Source organism: Myotis myotis, unplaced genomic scaffold, assembly GCF_014108235.1.
Source record: "Myotis myotis isolate mMyoMyo1 unplaced genomic scaffold, mMyoMyo1.p scaffold_m19_p_19, whole genome shotgun sequence".
Taxonomy (NCBI): domain Eukaryota; kingdom Metazoa; phylum Chordata; class Mammalia; order Chiroptera; family Vespertilionidae; genus Myotis; species Myotis myotis.
The window spans coordinates 31,544,276-31,563,797 of NW_023416323.1; the positions used below are offsets into that span (position 1 = coordinate 31,544,276).

At 37.0% G+C, this 19,522-nt stretch overlaps 1 protein-coding gene across 2 annotated transcripts in view; it reads left to right on the forward strand.

Annotated features, from left to right (window-relative positions):
* The window catches only part of TERB1 (telomere repeat binding bouquet formation protein 1), a 33,755-nt gene extending 17,124 nt beyond the window's left edge, over positions 1–16,631 (forward strand). For both annotated transcript variants that reach the window (XM_036346646.1, XM_036346645.1), the window contains exons 10-17: positions 1,490–1,615; positions 2,711–2,871; positions 5,371–5,711; positions 6,144–6,208; positions 6,525–6,620; positions 12,453–12,602; positions 12,905–12,970; positions 16,233–16,631. In XM_036346646.1, coding sequence (XP_036202539.1) covers positions 1,490–1,615; positions 2,711–2,871; positions 5,371–5,711; positions 6,144–6,208; positions 6,525–6,620; positions 12,453–12,602; positions 12,905–12,970; positions 16,233–16,420 — 1,193 coding nt within the window. In that variant the 3' untranslated portion in view covers positions 16,421–16,631. The remainder of the gene's footprint in view (positions 1–1,489; positions 1,616–2,710; positions 2,872–5,370; positions 5,712–6,143; positions 6,209–6,524; positions 6,621–12,452; positions 12,603–12,904; positions 12,971–16,232) is intronic.
* The last annotated feature ends 2,891 nt before the right edge of the window (positions 16,632–19,522 follow it).

Here is a 19,522-nt window from a genome sequence, read left to right on the forward strand (position 1 = left end):
TTTTTTTAAAAAAATATATATTTTATTGATTTTTTTTACAGAGAGGAAGGGAGAGGGATAGAGAACTAGAAACATCAATGAGAGAGAAACATCAATCAGCTGCCTCCCACACACCTCCCACCGGGGATGTGCCCGCAACCAAGGTACATGCCCTTGACTGGAATCGAACCCGGGACCCTTGAGTCCGCAGGCTGACGCTCTATCCACTGAGCCAAACCGGCCAAGGCTCTTCATCCTTTTTAATCCATTGTATTTAGTTGGCCCCTAAGACCTGTGGTTCTGCGTCTGTTGACCCTTCTGTATATCCCTTGCTGCCCAGTTCCGGTGCTACTCTCCCAAGACCCCCAACCCCTTCACATCTTTCACCAATGTTATTGCAATGTTATTGCAACTGTTCCCTTTTTCCCTTCCATCTCCGTTTTTCAGTACCGCTTCGCACTGCTGCACAGATCTAATCGTATTCTTCTTTGCTGAAAACCTTCAAAAGTTCTATCATTTCTTTCTTTACCTGTCATTCTCACCTCTCTTTTTTCTCCTTGCTTCCATTTTCCTCCTCCTCTTCACTCTCCTGCCATTCTCCCTCTCCCATTCTCCTTCTTTCCAATTCTCTTCACTTTCCTCTTTCCCTCTCCCAATTTCTGCTCTTTCCCCTTCCACTTTTCCACTCTGTTTGCTCTCTTGTTTATTCTACTCTCTTCCTTTCCTCATTTTCAATTCATTCTATTATTTTACTTTCTTTTTTTTAAATATATTTTTATTGATTTTAGAGAGGAAGGGAGAGGGAGAAAGAGATGGAAACATCTGGCTGCCTCCTGCACGTTCCCTACTAGGGATAGAGCCTGCAACCCAGGCATGTGCCCTTGACTGGAATCGAACCTGGGACCTTTCAGTTCTCAGGCCAACGCTCTATCCACTGAGAAAAACCAGCTAGGGCTCTATTCTTTTTCTTCTATATAATTTAGGATTTAGTATACTTTTTAAATTTTTATTTTTTTAATTGAGGTTTAGTTGAGAACTATACTTTTTAAAAATGTTTTTATTGATTTTTAGAAAGAGAGGAAAGGAGAGAGAGAGAAACATTATCAATTGGCTGCCTCCTGCACATCCCCTTCTGGGGATTGAGCCCACAACTCAGGCATGTGCCCTGACTGGTAATGGAACCATGATCTCTTGGTTCCTGGGTAAACGCTCAACCACTGAGACACACCAGGCGGTTGGGAACTATACCTTTTTAAGAACCAAGTGAAGGCATTTGTTTACACTCATGAGATATGATGCTACTCTGTGGCAGTATTTCAGAGAGCATCACTTATGATACTCACATGATTTTATGTGAGTCAGTTATTTCCTAAATTGAATACACTTTTGAAACTTGGTTTTTCTCTAATTTGGACTATGTTCAAAATTACCACAGGAAGAATTATGATCTCATGTAGATAGTTTATGGTAAAATAACTTCTTCTACTTTACTTTTTTATATCTTTTCCAGAGGAAAATCAGTATGACCTTTTTAAAAACAATGGGCTTCCACTCATGATACAAGCCTTAACTGAATCTCAGAATGAGGAACTAAACAAAGCTGCCACTTTTGTGCTTTGCAACTGCAAAAAAATTAGTAAGTTTATCGTTACTTAAAAAAAACACACACAAAAAAACAAAGTTTATAAAGGGAAATTTATATCTGCTTTGATGAGCCAAGCCCCTTTAGCTCCCAGGCTCTTCTTACATCTGAAGAGCAGAATATTTAATTTGGACATGACACCTGGAGTGTTTCAGCATACAAAAAACCTATATGGAAGAGAGCAACAGTACAGATAATTCACATATTTTATGTAGTGTGGACAAATACAGTTTGAGGGCTATAGGTAACATGATTAAATCATAATACAAAATATATTTACTTATTTATTTGAAAAATGTTTGAGTGCCCATTATTAGCCAGGCACTGTGCTAGGCATTAGGAATATAGTGATAAGAAACAGTCTGTGCACTCACAGAACTTAGTTTAATTAGAGAAATAGATAATAATTGAATAGTCTCAAAAGTGAATGTATTATATAAATTAACCTAAGAGTTTAGAATGGATAGAGCACAGATTTTAGAGTCTGTAACAAAGGACTAAGACTTAGACAGTAAGGTAGAAAAGGCTTCAGGAGGAAATGATTCTTGAACTGAGATCTGAATGTATAGAGTTCATTAGATGAAAAGAAGGGAATTTTCTATGGGGGAGGATCTCAGGGCTTAGCAACAGTGAAGCATAAGACCTTGTGAGAGGAAGGAGCCTGGTACATTGAAGGAATTGATAGCCAGGGCCATGGCCATGAAAACGATTTTTGTCTTTGTGTAAGAAAAATTGTTGTTGCATCATATGTAAAGAGAAAGGATTATAGGGAGGAACTACTTTATGAAAACTATTTTTATAAAAAACTATTTTAAAACCGGTATCCATACCTGAGGGTGTTTATGTGCCTGGGATAACATATTTTCATGCTATTCTCTTTCCTATAACTCTGAAGAATAAAGTCTGTTTTATGACTCTTAGGGTCCTGGACCTCTGCCAACTACTTGCTTTCCACTTATTTTCAATCGAGATAATTTAGAAGGGCAGAATTTAGGGGAGGTGTGGGGTATGAAGTTGTCCATATTTAAAGTGTTAAAATAACATTTCTGGTAATGGATGAACTCACTGTTTTTCCCCCATGTTGCAAAGCTGAGAAATTATCTCTAAGCCTAAGAGAATGTCCTTTTGATGAAAATGAAGCAGAACAATTAGAAGACATAAATATGAAAGAGAAGAATATTGGAGAGTACTGGAAGAAAGCAAAGGACATTCTTCACAGAATAGAACAGCTTGAAAGAGAAGAAAATGAGGTTGGCTTCTTTGTTTCAAAGAATATAGAACTTTTTAAAAGTATTTTTGAAGAATATAGGTTAGAAAGTAAAAGATTTTTCTTGCCAAGCTATTCTTTAAAAAAGTCCCGGTACACAGGATGTCGCCCACCCAACTGAGCCACACTGGCCAGGGCTAGTTGCTACTCATGTCTAAGGGTCATATGCTAAAAGTCTCCTTGGAAAATTTGTTGACTGTGGATTCTCATAGGATTAAGTGGGTCATTTGGAGAAACTCCAATGTCTAATCTGCCTAGAGATCGTCAACCAACCAGTGCTCTGGAATCAAAATGGGGGACGACAGCTTGGGTCTTAGAATTCAGTACGTAAATAGTTGCTTATTCTGTTTCTTGAATAGTATTCTGCCTTCAGCTTTGCTTGGAGTCTTCCAGTGTGGAGACTGTTTTGTCTCCTCCAGTGATTATATTTCCAGCCGTGGGAAGGGAGAGGACCTTCTGGTGTTAATCAACTACCTGCTAAGTGTATGTTGAGAGCTTGGTAGCATATGTTAGGTAGTTTCTTGACTTTTCCCATTGTAAGCTTTGCATTCAGGTTTATCAAGTCTGCTAAATAGGTTATCATTCACCTATTTGCTATTCAGTTTCCAAAATGTTGTTGCTTTTATTTCTTGTTTCATTTCTCCTGTCCTTGTGGGGTTTTGCCTTTTTTTAAAAAACTGCTATTCTAATTGGTGTTTTAGAAGGACCAAAAATAACCCTAGCTGGTTTGGTTCAGTGGATAGAGTGTTGGCCTGTGGACTGAAGAGTCCCAGGTTCGATGTGCCCAGGTTGTGGGCTCAGTCCCCAGTAGGGGGTGTGCAGGAGGCAGCGAATCAATGATTCTCTCTCATCATTGATGTTTTTCTCTCTCCCTCTCCCTTCCTCTCTGAAATCAATAAAAATGTATGTATTTATTTTAAATCCTCACCTGAGGATATTTTTCCATTGATTTTTAGAGAGCGGTAGAGAGAAGGAAAGACAGAGAGAGATATCGATGTGAGAGAAACACATTGATAGGTTGCCTCTTACACGAGCCCTAATCAGGGCTCGGGCCAGGGAGGAGCCTGCAACCGAGGTTGACAATCTCTGGAATCAAACCCTGGGACCCTTTGGTCTGCCGACGCTCTATCCACTGAGACAAAATGGCTAGGGCAATAAAAATATATCTTAAAAAAAAAAAGGAAGGACCAGAAATACATATGAGTGTTAACTTCATCATCTTTTCCTGGAAGGCCTCTTTATTCTTTTTTTTTTTTTTTTTTTTTACAATTTCAGAGCATTCCATTGAGGAATATGCTAACTTCAACTTTTAGCTATTACAAACAATGCTGCAGTTAATAACATCAACATTTTGTACATGTAAAAGTGTTTATAACTATGCATAATTTTTATTATGAAAGATACTGTCAAACTGTTTCCATAGAGGTTGTACCAACTTATACTCCCACCTGTAATGTATGAGTGTTTCTCTATACCCTTTTGATCTCTGCCAATGTCATAGATGAAGAAAGCTATCTCAGTGTAGCTTTCATGTTTATCTTATTCTAAGTGGGAGCACTTTTTCATATGTTTAAGAGCAATTTATATTTTCTTTCTTGTGAAATGTTCATTTTTTTGCCTATTTTTCTACACTATTGTTGATCTTTTTCATATTTCACTGTAGTAGCTTTTTGTAAACATTAGTAGAAAAACTATACTGTAGTTTAAAATATGATATACATATTCTTTTCTAGGTGTTTTGATTATCATTGGGTTTTGCTTTTGGCCCTTTTTTCCTCTGAGTTCCTCCTAACCTCCATCCCTTACATTATTCTTATTCTCTAGCACAGTGGTTCTCAACCTTGGCTGCACATTAGAATCACCTGGGAATCTTTTTAAAATCCTGATTTCCGGGCCTCATCCTCCAGAAATTCTGTTTCTTTGCTATGGGGTGAGGCCACAACATTAGTAACAAAGAAACAGAATTTCTGGAGGATGAGGCCCGGAAATCAGGATTTTAAAAAGATTCTCAGGTGATTCTAATGTGCAGCCAAGGTTGAGAACCACTGCTCTAGGAGAACTTTAAAAAAAATTTATGTGGTAAACTATATTAGTTTTTTTCTTTTATGATTTATTGATTTTGTGTAATAGTTGGAAAGGTCTTCCTCCCCTTGAGAATATTAAAATGTCATGTTTTCTTTTAGAACGTACATCATTTCATTTTTATACATCAATATTTAGTTCATTTTTTGTGTGTAAATTGTGAGAAATGGACCCAATTTATTTTTCCTCAGATGGCTACCCAGTTGTTTCTAAATAATTTATTGAATAAACTTCCTTTTATTTCTAATATAAACTGCTCCTTTTATCATGTATATTCTATTCTTTTATCATGTATATTTTTTATGTATAAATTTTTCCTGCATTATTAAAAGGTTATAAATTGGATTATAAAGCAAATGGGTTACTTTGAAATTATTTTCTTGTCATTTTTACATTATAGGAAAAAACACAAAGAGAAAAAGATAATGTTTCATCTATGAACATAAATATTCAAAATACATTGAAACACCTCCATACAAATAGTATTGGTGGAGGTCCCAAAGCAGAAGATAAGGATACAAGCCAGTCTAGAAAGCTTCAAAGTTACAAATCTCATGGATTTATGTCTAAAGCATGTACAAAAGATGACCAAATGAAGACCCTGTTAAAGAGTGCAAATCCAGTTAATGCTTGTTACAGGGAGAGTGGGCAAAGTAAGACTTTATATAAAGCCAACCCAAGCTGCAATCAAAACTTACAGGAAGGAACTTTTGAAAAAAAAGATTCTGTTTCTCAATCAAGGTACGTCTAATAATTGTTTCTAACTTTTAGAAAATTCAGCAAATATTTTTTGTTCAGTACCATGTGCCACACTGTATAAGCACTGGGATATAGAAATGATAAAAGAATGTCTGGGGAGCTGCCTAAAGTAGGAAATGTTGGGAAAGCAGTTTTGGACACACTCCATAGAGCTTATTCCATCCCTTGTCCTTCTCTTTCACACCCCATCTCTTTACTCTTATTCTGGCACCGTGCACTCTATGGAGAAATTGAGGCTATTGCACATTAGGCTCAAAATATTACTATTCTTCGGTCTTGGGTGAGAGTTTAATTTTATTACTCTAAAACTGATTGCTAGCTATAATTTGAATCCCATCTCTTTTTTTCTTCCCATTTGTACACACCCCAAACAGTATGTTTACTTTTAGTAATCTGGTATCTATTTTCTTTCAGCGACCATGTTTTTAAATACCCAAATCCCATTGTCAAAAATAGACAGCAGCAGTTACCAGTAACAGGTATGATTAAAAATTTTTCTTCTTTGATTTTTCAAGAAAACATATATTTAGGTGACTAATGTAGCCAAAAATGTACATCAGTATATCTGCCCTCTAACGTAACACCTCTGACTCTCTTTCTGGTATAAATTCTCAGTCGCCTTTTATTGACATCCAGAACTTTTTTTGTTTATTCATTGGATGACTGGATCTTTCCAATTAGCCCATAAACTGGGCTAATGTTTGTGAAAATCTCTTGATAATTAATAAATCTTATAAAAATGTCAGGTTCTTTTTAGTATTCAAAAAAATCTTGCATTTTGCAATTTTTTTTTAGATCCATTTACATTATGTTCAGATATAATAAATAAAGAAGTCATCAATTTCCTATCAGCTGACAATTGTCCCAAAATATTCAAGTATAGATGCTCAGGTAAATATTTTTTAATTAGTTATTTCATAATTAAAGTTTTATCTGATAATAAGTAGAATTTGTAATAGGTTCTTTTTTTTCTGTTTTTTTTTTTTTATTGCTTAAAGTATTACAAAGGGTATTACATATGTGTCCATTTTATCCCCCCGCCCTAGACAGTTCCCTAGCCTCCCCTATCCCCCAATGTCTTATGTCCACTGGTTATGCTTATATGCATGCATACAAGTCCTTTAGTTGATCTCTTACCCCCCTACCTCCTGCCCCCCAACCTTCCCCGGCCTTCCTGCTGCAGTTTGACAATCTGTTTGAGGCAGCTCTGCCTCTGTATTATTGTTCAAAAATTTATAATGGTCTCTATTATCCATGAATGAGTGAGATCATGTGGTATTTTTCCTTCATTGACTGGCTTATTTCACTTAGCATAATGCTCTCCAGTTCCATCCATGCCGTTGCAAATGGTAAGAGTTCCTTCCTTTTTAGAGCAGCATAGTATTCCATCGTGTAGATGTACCACAGTTTTCTAATCCATTCATCTACTGATGGGCACTTAGGCTGTTTCCAGATCTTAGCTATGGTGAATTGTGCTGCTATGAACATAGGGGTGCATATATCCTGTCTGATTGGTGTTTCTGGTTTCTTGGGATATATTCCTAGAAGTGGGATCACAGGGTCAAATGGGAGTTCCATTTTCAGTTTTTTAAGGAAACTCCATACTGTCTTCCATAGTGGCTGCACCAGTCTGCATTCCCACCAGCAGTGCACAAGTGTTCCTTTTTCTCCACATCCTCTCCAGCACTTGTCGTTTGTTGATTTGTTGATGATAGCCAGTCTGACAGGTGTGAGATGGTACCTCATTGTTGTTTTGATTTGCATCTCTCGGATGATTAGTGACTTTGAGCATGTTTTCATATGTCTCTTGGCTTTCTGAATGTCCTCTTTTGAAAGGTGTCTATTTAGGTCCTTTGCCCATTTTTTGATTGGATTGTTTATCTTCCTTTTGTTAAGTTGTATGAGTTCCCTATAAATTTTGGAGATTAGGCCCTTATCAGATATGACATTGGCAAATATGTTTTCCCACACAGTGGGTTTTCTCGTTGTTTTGTTGATGGTTTCTTTTGCTGTGCAGAAGCTTTTTATTTTGATGTAGTCCCATTTGTTCATTTTCTCTTTAGTTTCAAGTGCCCTAGGAGCTGTATCAGTGAAGAAATTGCTTTGGCATATGTCTGAGATTTTGTTGCCTTTGGATTCTTCTAGAATTTTTATGGTTTCCTGTCGTACATTTAAGTCCTTTATCCATTTTGAGTTTATTTTTGTGTATGGTGTAAGTTGGTGGTTGTAATAGGTTCTGCCTGCGTGATTTAATTTCCTTTGGAAAAATAACCATTTGTAGTATCATTAAACATTTAAAATATTGCCTTCTATCTGTATCATCCTGTGCTCCCAGTATTTGTTTATATGAATCAATGTAGCTAATTTTTATTACTTTATTATTCTCTTTTTGTCAGAAGTCATACTTCTATAAGTTTTACCTGTGACAAAGTAAACTTTAAGTTCAGCTATAAGTTTAACTTTACTGAATAAGTTAAACATGTTTTATATATGCTTATAATAAATACTTAAGTGTTTCTAGTGTTCCATGCCTCATCATTTTTTTTCTGTAGGGCTATTTAAAAATTTTTTCAATTAGTTTATATTTAATATTATGTTGTATTAGTTTCAGGTGTAAAATCTAGTGGTTACATAATCATTTACTTTACAAATTAATTCCCCTGATATTTCAAGTACCCATCTGGCACCATACATAATTATTTCTGCAGGGCACTTGTAAATGTTCCATAGAGCTTATTCCATCCCTTGTCCTTCTCTTTCACACCCCATCTCTTTACTCTTATTCTGGCACCGTGCACTCTATGGAGAAATTGAGGCTATTGCACATTAGGCTCAAAATATTACTATTCTTCGGTCTTGGGTGAGAGTTTAATTTTATTACTCTAAAACTGATTGCTAGCTATAATTTGAATCCCATCTCTTTTTTTCTTCCCATTTTAATATTTGTGAATTCTTTCTCTTTATTTCCTTTCTATCCATTAACTCCTTTTGTCCCACCTTAAACTATATTACTTTCTCCTCATCTTAAAAATCCAGTAGTGTGATTTGCTGTTGCTTCAAATATTCATCTACTCTTCTGCCACCATTTATTACCAGATTCATCTCTTGCTCCCTTCTCTCTCAGTATATTCATTCCTGTTTTAACTCCCTGCAATCTGGCTTTTTTTAATTGCCTTTCTACTAAACATTAATGTTAAAGGGTACCTGAAGCCACATCCCCCTCATTCCCAATCCAATGACTTTTACAAAAAATTCCTAGTATCTCTACGCCGTTGATAACCATTCCTTGAAATACTCTTCTATCAATAATTTAATGCCACAGTTCCCAAACTATTCACCCAGGCTTCCTAGGGCTCTGTAGTAAACTCCCAAGGGCACTACACAATATTTTAAATTTTATAAGTGGAGCACAAAATAGTCAATATTTTTTGGATACTACATGAACTACTAGCTCAAAGTAGTTCAGATTTTCAACATTAGATTACACTACATTCCTTTGATGATCCATGTTTTTGTGGAGCTAAGCTTTCAGTGATAGTTGTGATAAAAATCAAACACCCATGAAAATCAATGTGGAACAGGAAATAAATTTGGCAGTGTCTAGTCTGATTCCAGGGTTTGAGAAGTTATTCTATACCCAAAAGGTACACACATCTCATTAGGAAGTAATTCTAATTAATAAGAATGAAATACAAATATATTTTTTTTCAATTTAGGTGTCTTGTTTTTTCAAGTAGCTACTAAATTGTTAGAACGTAAGTACTTATTAAGTTGTTTTGGACCTAACAGGATGGTTAGCGTTTCTTTTGGCCTAGGGGTGCCGTAAAAAAATCACCAAGACCTTAAGGGTGCCATGAAGCAAGAAAGTTTGGGACCTCTGGTCAAAAGTATTCCAGTTGACAGAGTGGACACTCTGTAACTGTTAACTTCCTTTCATCCCTTAGTTTGTTTGTGATGGTTCTTTCCTAGTTCCTTTCTTCTCTCAGTGATGATTCATTCATTGATTTCACAGACACGTGGGGAGTGCATATTCTATGGCAGGCGGAATCAAGATGCATAGAACTCATTCCTCACCTCAGGAAGTTTATAGTCTAAAACAATTTCATTTAATCACCTTTAGTGCTTTATCGTTATCTTTCTGCCAAATTTCTACAAGTATTCCCCCTAAGACAGTGATGGCGAACCTATGACACGCGTGTCAGAGGTCACATGCGAACTCATTTTTTTGGTTGATTTTTCTTTGTTAAATGGCATTTAAATATATAAAATAAGTATCAAAAATATAAGTCTTTGTTTTACTATGGTTGCAAATATCAAAAAATTTCTATATGTGACACGGCACCAGAGTTAAGTTAGGGTTTTTCAAAATGCTGACACACCTAGCTCAAAAGGTTCGCCATCACTGCCCTAAGACATAGTTTATAGCACTTACTCTGTTGCAACATTTACTTTTGTGGCATCAACCATCATTTTACTGATGATTTTCAAATCTGTATCTCTGCACTTGGCTTCTTCCTTGGATTATAACCTCATTCTTCCATTTCCAGCTGTACCCAGGATAGTCTCATGTCAATATCTTGCTTTTATTTCAAGCTTAATATATTAAAATCACAGCATCTTTCTTCCTCTTAAGTTGCCCTTTGTTCATCCACTCCATTTCTATTGCTGCTGTTCTCCTGGCCTCCCAGATGTCAAACTTTAAATCGTCTATTAACATGTTTTCTCCTTGCATCCCTTATTTCTAGTTGTTCAGATTTGGTTCTGTTTTTCTTTCCCATGTAGGCTCTTTTTGCTTCATGCCTCAATCACTCCCACAACTTTCTAGGAGTCTTCACTTGCAAGTCTCACCAGCCCCCAACTATACTGTACACATTGCTGTTAACTTCTCTTCCTAATCTGTGCTTTTTGTCATGTCACCATGCTAAAGAACCCTCAGTGCTTCTCTGTAACTCACTGAATCAAATTCTCTGCTTGGCTTTCAAAATTTTGTGAAATTTTGTCCTGCTTCCACTTCTTAAATTTTACTGCACATTTATTCTCTTGAAGTCTGCCAGAAATGTGTCATGCTAGGCCAAACTTTGTCAGTCAGTCAACCACCAAATTATTTGAGGTATCCTAAACTTCTCCTTAACCCCAACAGCTCATTAGTCACCAATTTTACCTCAGAAATTTCTACATTCTTATTGCAAATGCTCTGTTTCAGAGTCCCCTCATTTATTTTCTGCAATGATGAAGTAACCCCGCAACGATCCTCTTACCTTCAACTGGGATTTCTATAAGACAGATGAAATCATGTCATTTCCCTGCTTAATAAATGTCCTTTAGTGCCTCCCCACTGACTAAGATATTTAAAAATCCTCAGCATGGCTTTTAAGACACTTCTTCGCTTTACCCTTTCAACCTTCACCAACCTCAACTTTTCTCCCACACTTCTCTCATACTTTATACTATAGCCACACCAAAGTACCTCTGATTTTCTGAACATACTATGCTTTTTCATTCTTCTGTGCTTTCGCACATGTTCATTGTGCTAGAAATGTCCTCATCCCAGCCAGCTTTTCCGCCTGGATAATTTCTCCTTGTCCCTTCCAAATGGGCCACTAATACCATTAAGTGACAGGCAGATGGAGAACTTTATAATAAATAGATGTGGCTAACCTTACCTGAACCTACTGATCAACCTTAACACTAAAAACAGATAAACTTTATGCCTCTTAATATGATGCAGTAAGAAGTATACAATACTACCTGTGAGGAATTCTAAAATCAATTGAATCTGAATCTGATCAATCCTTTAGATCTAATTACTAATTTGTTGGGTACACAGGAACATTTTAAAGGCTGCAACTAGGATAAAATCAGCAAAACCCAGGTTTTGGGAAACTCCATAGTTCAAATGATCCAGTATCTACAACAAGTAAATGATAAGGAAGAAGAGAGGAGACTTGATAGATTAAAATAAACTGAATGTAATGGTAGACTTTGTTTGGATCATGATTCAAAGAAACCAACTGTAAAAAGGAAGTTTTGAAATAATGGAGAAATTTAAACACTAGGTATTTAATTATATTAAGCATACTTTTCTTAGGTGTGATAATGGTTTTTTTTTTAAGTCCTTATCTGTTAGGGATGTATACAAAGTATTTGTAGATGAAATAATTCTTTAATGCAAATTCCAGGCTTCATGATCTAGTGCAGCAGTCGCCAATCGGTGGTCTGTGGACCTCTCATAGTCTATGAGGTCCAAAAGATTGGCGACCGCTGATCTAGTGTGTACATTGGGGGCAGGCAGACAGAATACATGGAGTGTAGATAAAATATGATTGACCATTAGTTAATAATTATTGAAGCTGGATGATGGATACATAAAGGTTCATTATGCTTTTTTCTTTCCTGTTGTGTGTTTGAAATTTTCTATAATGAGACATTTAAAAAATACGACTGGACATGAGTTATTTCTTTTACATATCTTTCCTAACAGTGACTCCTGCTTAGAACCAGGACAATCACCATAACTCTGTTCACACCTCTATCGTAACACTTATTTCACTGTTATTGTGTTCATTATGTTTCCATCTCTAACAAGACTTTGAACTTTTTGACATATTTATAATTAAATTCCTGATTTGACTTCAGTTACTATCATAAAGATATTTGCTTTCATAGATTTGTTATTAGACATTTTATAACATTTATACATCACTTTAATTTGTTTTCTTTTAGGTTGCATAGCAGTAGGAAAATCCCTGAATAGCCGAAATTTTAGCAAGCTCTTGCACTCTTGTCCATACCAATGTGATCGTCACAAAGTCATTGTGGAAGCTGAAGACAGATATAAAAGTGAACTAAGGAAATCACTTATCTATAACAAAAGTAATTAATTCAGTAGCTTTAAAACTGTAATTATGACTATACCTTCTGAACTATGACCTAGAACATATATTAAAGCTAGAGGGTAAAATAATGTTGAAAAGAAAATCTGTCTCTGAGCAACCAGTGATTTATGATGTATCCAGTAAGCATACTTAGTTTTTGGTGGTTTAAAAATTTTTCCTAATCCACCTAAGGATTCCTATTAGAAAGGGAAAATAAGGGAAATATCATACTAATGGAATTGATGTGCTGTTACTCAAATTGATATACTAAGTATGCTAAATGTTTTCCATATTTTTCAGAAATTCTGCTGACCCCACGTAAAAGACAACTACTCAGTAATGAACATACTACCTCTGGAGGAATAAGTGAATATATTTAATTTAAAACATTTTTATTGATTGATTTGAGAGAGAGGAAGGGAGGAAAGAAAAAGAGAAACATCAGCTTACTGCCCCACTTATTTTACAAAGTAAAGTCATTTGCAGAGCCTTATGAAATGTACATAATTATGGCTACACATTGATTATACAGAGGGATCCTAAATACTGTTTTGTGACATTCAGTTCATACATACATACATCTTTTTTGTGGGTTAGAATTGCTTTAGCTAAAAACATCTTCTATAATAATAAAAGGGTAATATGCTAATTAGACCAGAAGTCATTCCGGATGAAGCCGCCCGGTCCCAGGTGCCTGCTGGCAGCTGGAGGGAAGCCCAGGTCCTGGGTGCCAGAGGGAAGCTGGTGCTGGCAGCTGGGGGGAAGGAAGGCCTACTCTTGCACAAATTTTCGTGCATTGGGCCTCTAGTAGTTAATAATTTGGCCTGCTTTTTTAGAATGTAGAAAGGCATCTTGAGGAGGTAGTGATTAGATTGGTCTCAGATCTCTTTCACAAGCAGGCCAGGAAAATGTGATATATTGTCATTCCTACTTGATAAATTTCTCTTTTGTGTTAGAAACAGTCATCACCACTCAGTCATCACCATACAGAGGGATCCTAAATACTGTTTTGTGACATTCAATTCATACATACATACTTTTTTTGTGTGGGTTAGAATTGCTTTAGCTAAAAACAAACCTATAGTACTAAAAGGGTAATATGCTAATTAGACGGGATGTCTTTCCTGACGAAGCTGAGGCCTGAGGGAAACTGTAAGATCAGTTGGTTATAGGTTACACTTAAATTTGAGATGATTCTTCTGAGAAGGGACCATTGCAGCATCTAAGCATTTAAAGGGCCTCAGTGCCCTGGCTGATTTCACTCTTGGTTAAAGCACTATCCCAACACACCAAGGCGTGGGTTTGATCTCTAGTCAGGGTGCGTATAAGATGCAGCCAATGAATGCATAAATAAGTCAAACAATAAATTGATCTATCTCTCTTCTTCTCTTTAAAATCAATTTTTAAAAAATTTAAAGAGCCTCAGGGACAAGGCTCTTTTTTGAGATGGATTGGTATCTTAAAGGGACTTGAACAATAAGTCTAAAACTGGGCCTTCTGGCCTGTTTTCCTGTTCTTTCCTACTGTCCAATCAATATCAAGAGGAACAGTGAAGAAGCCACAGAGGGGAGCCTTGTGCTGTACAGAACTGCTGCTTCCTTCTAGACCAGGGGTGGGCAAACTTTTTGACTCGAGGGCCACAATGGGTTCTTAAACTGGACCGGAGGGCTGGAACAAAAGCATGGATGGAGTGTTTGTGTGAACTAATATAAATTCAAAGTAAACATCATTACATAAAAGGGTACGGTCTTTTTTTTTTTTTAGTTTTATTCATTTCAAACGGGCCGGATGCGGCCCGCGGGCCGTAGTTTGCCCACGGCTGTTCTAGACTGTCTACTACTCAGCTGCACTAACCTTTGGGGAATTGGGCACAGATGTTAAGTGTAGGAATCAATGAGGTGGCAGCTGCAATGGAAAAGTGGGGATTAGCTTTATATGAACAATTCTGTACCCTAATCTCCTGAATGTTATAATAACCCATCTAATACTGATTATAATGAGTTGAAATCATTTAGCAAGTGAAACAAATAATTTCTTAGATAACCTCAGTTTTCCAGTAGACCCAAAAATAAGGAGTAATTTCATTTATAAGCTTTAAAACAGTTTTTACCGCCCTAACTGGTTTGGCTCAGTGGATGGAGCGTCGGCCTGCGGACTGAAGGGTCCCAGGTTCGATTCCGGTCAAGGGCATGTACCTTGGTTGCAGGCACATCCCCAGTGGGGAGTGTGCAGGAGGCAGCTGATCGATGTTTCTCTCTCATCGATGTTTCTAACTCTCTGTCTCTCTCCCTTCCTCTCTGTAAAAAATCAATAAAAAATATATATATTTTTTAAATATATTTTATTGATTTTTTACAGAGAGGAAGGGAGAGAGATAGAGAGTTAGAAACATCAATCAGCTGCCTCCTGCACATCTCCTACTGGGGATATGCCCGCAACCCAGGTACATGCCCTTGACCGGAATCGAACCTGGGACCCTTCAGTCCACAGGCCGACGCTCTATCCACTGAGCCAAACCGGTTTCGGCAAAAAAAATCAATAAAATATATTTTTTAAAAATTAAAAACAAAACAGTTTTTACCAATTACTTCTTTCTTTCAACAAATATTTATTGATCACCTCTTATGTGTCAGACACTGTTTTAGGCCCTGGGGATATAATGGTGAGCAAAACAGACAAAAATTCTGTCTTCATGGAGCTTGCATTCTAAGTAAGATCATTAAGTTATACTCAGATGTTATTTTCATTTATTTATCAGCCTTCTGCTGGTAAGACTTTCTCTTCTCTTTTAAAAGATCTGAACTGTGGCTCCTGTCCTAGGAGAGGTGGACAAATAGCTAATAGTCTTGACGTGCAAGGACAAGATTTTCTAAGAGTTTTCCAGGTCCTACTAAAGTAAATAGCAGCCTTAAGTGAATATACCAAATAAACCCCTCCTCATTAGCATCTACCTACAATGATAACATGAATTAGCAATGAACGAAAAAGCTAAAAAGAACTGTTTCCTAATAATCATCGCCAGAAGATATTTGTGTTTACAGATACCAACTGTGCATTCTTTCTGTTGTAGAAAGTATTTCTAAAAATCAGTTAAAATTTTCCTTCCCCCTTTTGCAGCCGTTTTTTAAAAAGTTTTAACAAGCTGAGCATCCATATAAGTAGTGAATTTTTAAAGCAAATTTCAAGACCTTTATTTTTAAAAAAATATTAAGACTGAATTAAAATAACAAATGTTGATATTCTTTTTTATTTTATGAAGTTATGATGCCCTTTGGGAAGACTGTATCTATAAGATAGGTAAGCTGCTTATTAACTGTCCTCACAGGAATATCAAGAGAATTAACAGTCAAATGTTTGTAAACTTTTGTGTTTCTTTATTGAAAAATGTTGCAAGTATTATTACAATAGGATAAAATTATTGAAGAAGTCACAGTGATAACATCTAGCTTAATAGAAGGCACTCAGCTTCTAAAAATTGAAATGGATTTTTATTTGATAAGTAGCCCAGGCATGAAGTTTTCTCACTATATAGTTCTTATCTTTAGAATAAGTTACGTACTTATTTGGGTCTCAAGAAGATTTTTATTTTTCCAGCAGGTACTAATATGTACTCCAATTCTCATTGCAGAAGAAAGAAAAATTCGTAAAAACTTTACTGAAGAAGAAGTGAATTACATTTTCAGTGGAGTTAAGAGAATGGGAAATCACTGGAATGCAATTTTGTGGTCTTTTCCCTTTCAACAAGGACGGAAGTCTGTTGACCTTGCTCAGAAATACCACAAGCTGACCAAACGCCCCAAGTTTGTGGCTCCTTAATTGGAAGAAAACTTGCCAGTTTCTATTGTGAACTCATTTTATTTTTATTTTCCTATTGTGAACTCTTAAAATACAGTGCCTTGAAGATACAAAATTTAAAATATTCTTCTAAACTCTCATGAGACAAGGAATGTGGCAACAGGAATACTATTTACATTAAATTCTTTTTGTGATGTGATGCTACAGCAAAATATTAAAATAGTTTAGCCTGGCTGGTGTGGCTCAGTGGTTGAGTGTCAACCCATGAACCAAGAGGTCCCCTGTTCGATTCCTGGTTGGGTCGCAGTCTCCGATTGTGGACTCAATTCCCAGTAGGCGGCGTGCAGGAGGCAGTTGATCAATGTTCTATCTCTCTATCCCTCTCTAAGCCAATAAAAACATTTTTTATAAAATAAATACATTTTCAAGGTATGGATTAGTAAGACAAAATTCCTTCATTAGGTCAAACATTTGTTTAAGAATATGCTTTTATTTTTCCTTAAGCTCAAAGAACATAGGTCAGAGAAAAAAGCAGCCTTTACACTTTGACATTATATTGTAATGAACACTGTGTGAACATTTGGATTTTAGTATTCTTAACTCAGTGACAATTCCTCTCCAGAAAGAGAATAATTTCCCAAGCTGCTCAGATGAGGTTCCCACACACTAAATCAATGTTTGACATTTTGTTAATTGAAATGTTTCCTTGCCCTTGCTGGGTAGCTCAGTTGGTTAGAGTGTCATCCCTATGGCATAGGTCAAGGCTGTGGGTTCGTTCCCAGATCAGGACATGTACAGGGGTCAACACTGAATGCATAAAGAAGTGGAGCAACAAAAAGTAATGTCTATGTGTGTGTGTGTCTCTCTCCCTCCTCCCTCTCTCAAATCAATTAAAAATTTTAAGTTTTCTAAAGGCTAATTGTGAAGTTCCTTTGAATACTTTAAAATTCTATGGTCAGGTTCACTACTTTTGGTTTAGGTATATTTACTTTTGCTTTTTAAAAATTCAGAAGAGCTTTTTATAGTTACATCTCAATTTTCTTACTCTTTTTTGTATTCCATCATGATCCCCAAAGATGTTGCAGACTCCATTATACTTAAAATGTTGCTGTGGCAAAGGGATCAAGTATAAGGGCCTGAAAGCTCCACTGTGCTTCTGCACCCTTTGGAGCACTGCTCCATGTCATTGTAGTAGGTTCTTCAGCCCCAAAGGGCATTTCTGTGTAAGCATGAGTTCTTTGACCTTTTCAGATCATGACTATTTGTACTTAGATGAAACAAATTTTTATTAAATTTCTTATTTTCTGACACACACTGAAAATTCCAGAGGATCAATAAGAAAATTTTCTATTTATATCCAAAATTTCCTCTAGGCAAAAGAATAATTGGCAATTAGTAAAATCCCTTGCAGTATTTAAAGTGTAAATGAATCTAGTCCAATATCTGTTTCCTAAGCACTTTGGGGATTAAATAGTCTTGCTGAGTTATTTTGATTTGTACTTCTCAAGATTTGTGAAAGTTGTTTTAGATCAAAGGGGTAAACATTCTGGCTGTTGCCTCAGCCTCATTGGCTTAGATAATTGTCTCTTACCATTGTTCAGATAAGATTTAAACATATTTTTCCACATTAGGTGGGTCTTACATAACAGTTCTATGGAAATTATGTATGTAACACAGTCACCAAACAGTGCTTACAGAAGCATCCCCAAGAGTATGACATACTGTAGTTTAGACACTTCTGTGTTTGTCACTGACACTATATTCAAAATAACCTGCCTTCTGAAACCTTATTTTACCCTAACCCTTGGCTAATCTTTGGTTAGCATAAGCTGCTTTCCTCCTCTAAAATGGAGATATCTATAATAATAGAATTGTAATATGCTAATTAGACCAGACGTCCTTCCAGATGACCTTCCAGAGGAAGCTGGGGCTGCCCAGGTCCTAGGTGTCGGCTGGTAGCCAGAAGGAAGCCCAGGTCCCGGGGGCCTGCCAATGGCCGGAGGGAAGCCTGGGTCCCAGGTGCTGGAGGGAAGCTGGTACCGGCAGCTGGGGGAAGGAAGGCCTACTCTTGCATGAATTTTGTGCACCAGGCCTCTAGTTTGTTAATAAATTAATAAAAGGAAAGCTAAAAAATAATGACATATTTGGGATTTTAATAATGACAGGCCCTTAAAAATTTATATATATATGCAAGGTAGTTAGTTGAACAAACTGGCAGGGCAATTTACAACAGATACCTCCCTAGAGATAACATCTAGACCTCAGTTGTATTTCAGCTGCAGGCTCAGAAAAGCAGCAAAACCACGTGGATGACACCAGGACCAGCTGCAATGACTAATGACCCCTTGCCCTGACACTGACCAATCAGTGGAGACCACAACCCTGAAGGAGCATGCCTAGAAAACTGATGAATATTCTGCTGAAACACACCCTTGAGACCTCCCCTAATATTCCCGCCTGCAAGAAAGAGATGAAACCCTCAAGATAAAGGACCCAGTGCTTGCTTGCTCTCTGGGGAGCAGCCCCCACCATTCTGTTTCCCTTCCCTCTCTTCATTCCCCAAAGGCACGTATCCTAAATTCTAAAGGACCACATGAGACTTGCAACCAGGGGAGCATTGTGCAAGAGCAGCTCATCCCAGGCTAACCCCTTAACCCAGGGGTGGGCAAACTTTTTGACTCGAGGGCCACAATGGGTTCTTAAACTGGACCGGAGGGCCAGAACAAAAGCATGGATGGAGTGTTTGTGTGAACTAATATAAATTCAAAGTAAACATCATTACATAAAAGGGTATGGTCTTTTTTTTTTTTTAGTTTTTCATTTCAAACGGGCTGGATCCGGCCCGTGGGCCGTAGTTTGCCCACGGCTGCCTTAACCTGTTCCCCAGTATCCCTTTTCTCTGACTTCCCAGAGAGCTAAGGCTCTCCTGTTGCTTCTTCGATGCTAAGCCCTTCCTTGTTTTACTGTCCCCAGCTTTCATAAATGTTCCCTCATGTCACCTGGACTCCTGTTGTGAAGTCAAGAACCCTCACACTAACGGCCAGCTTTAGGCAGACCCCCTGGCCCCCCAAGGGTCAGGTCCCCTTTCCTGTAACATGTCCATTTGTTGGATCCTATAATCCA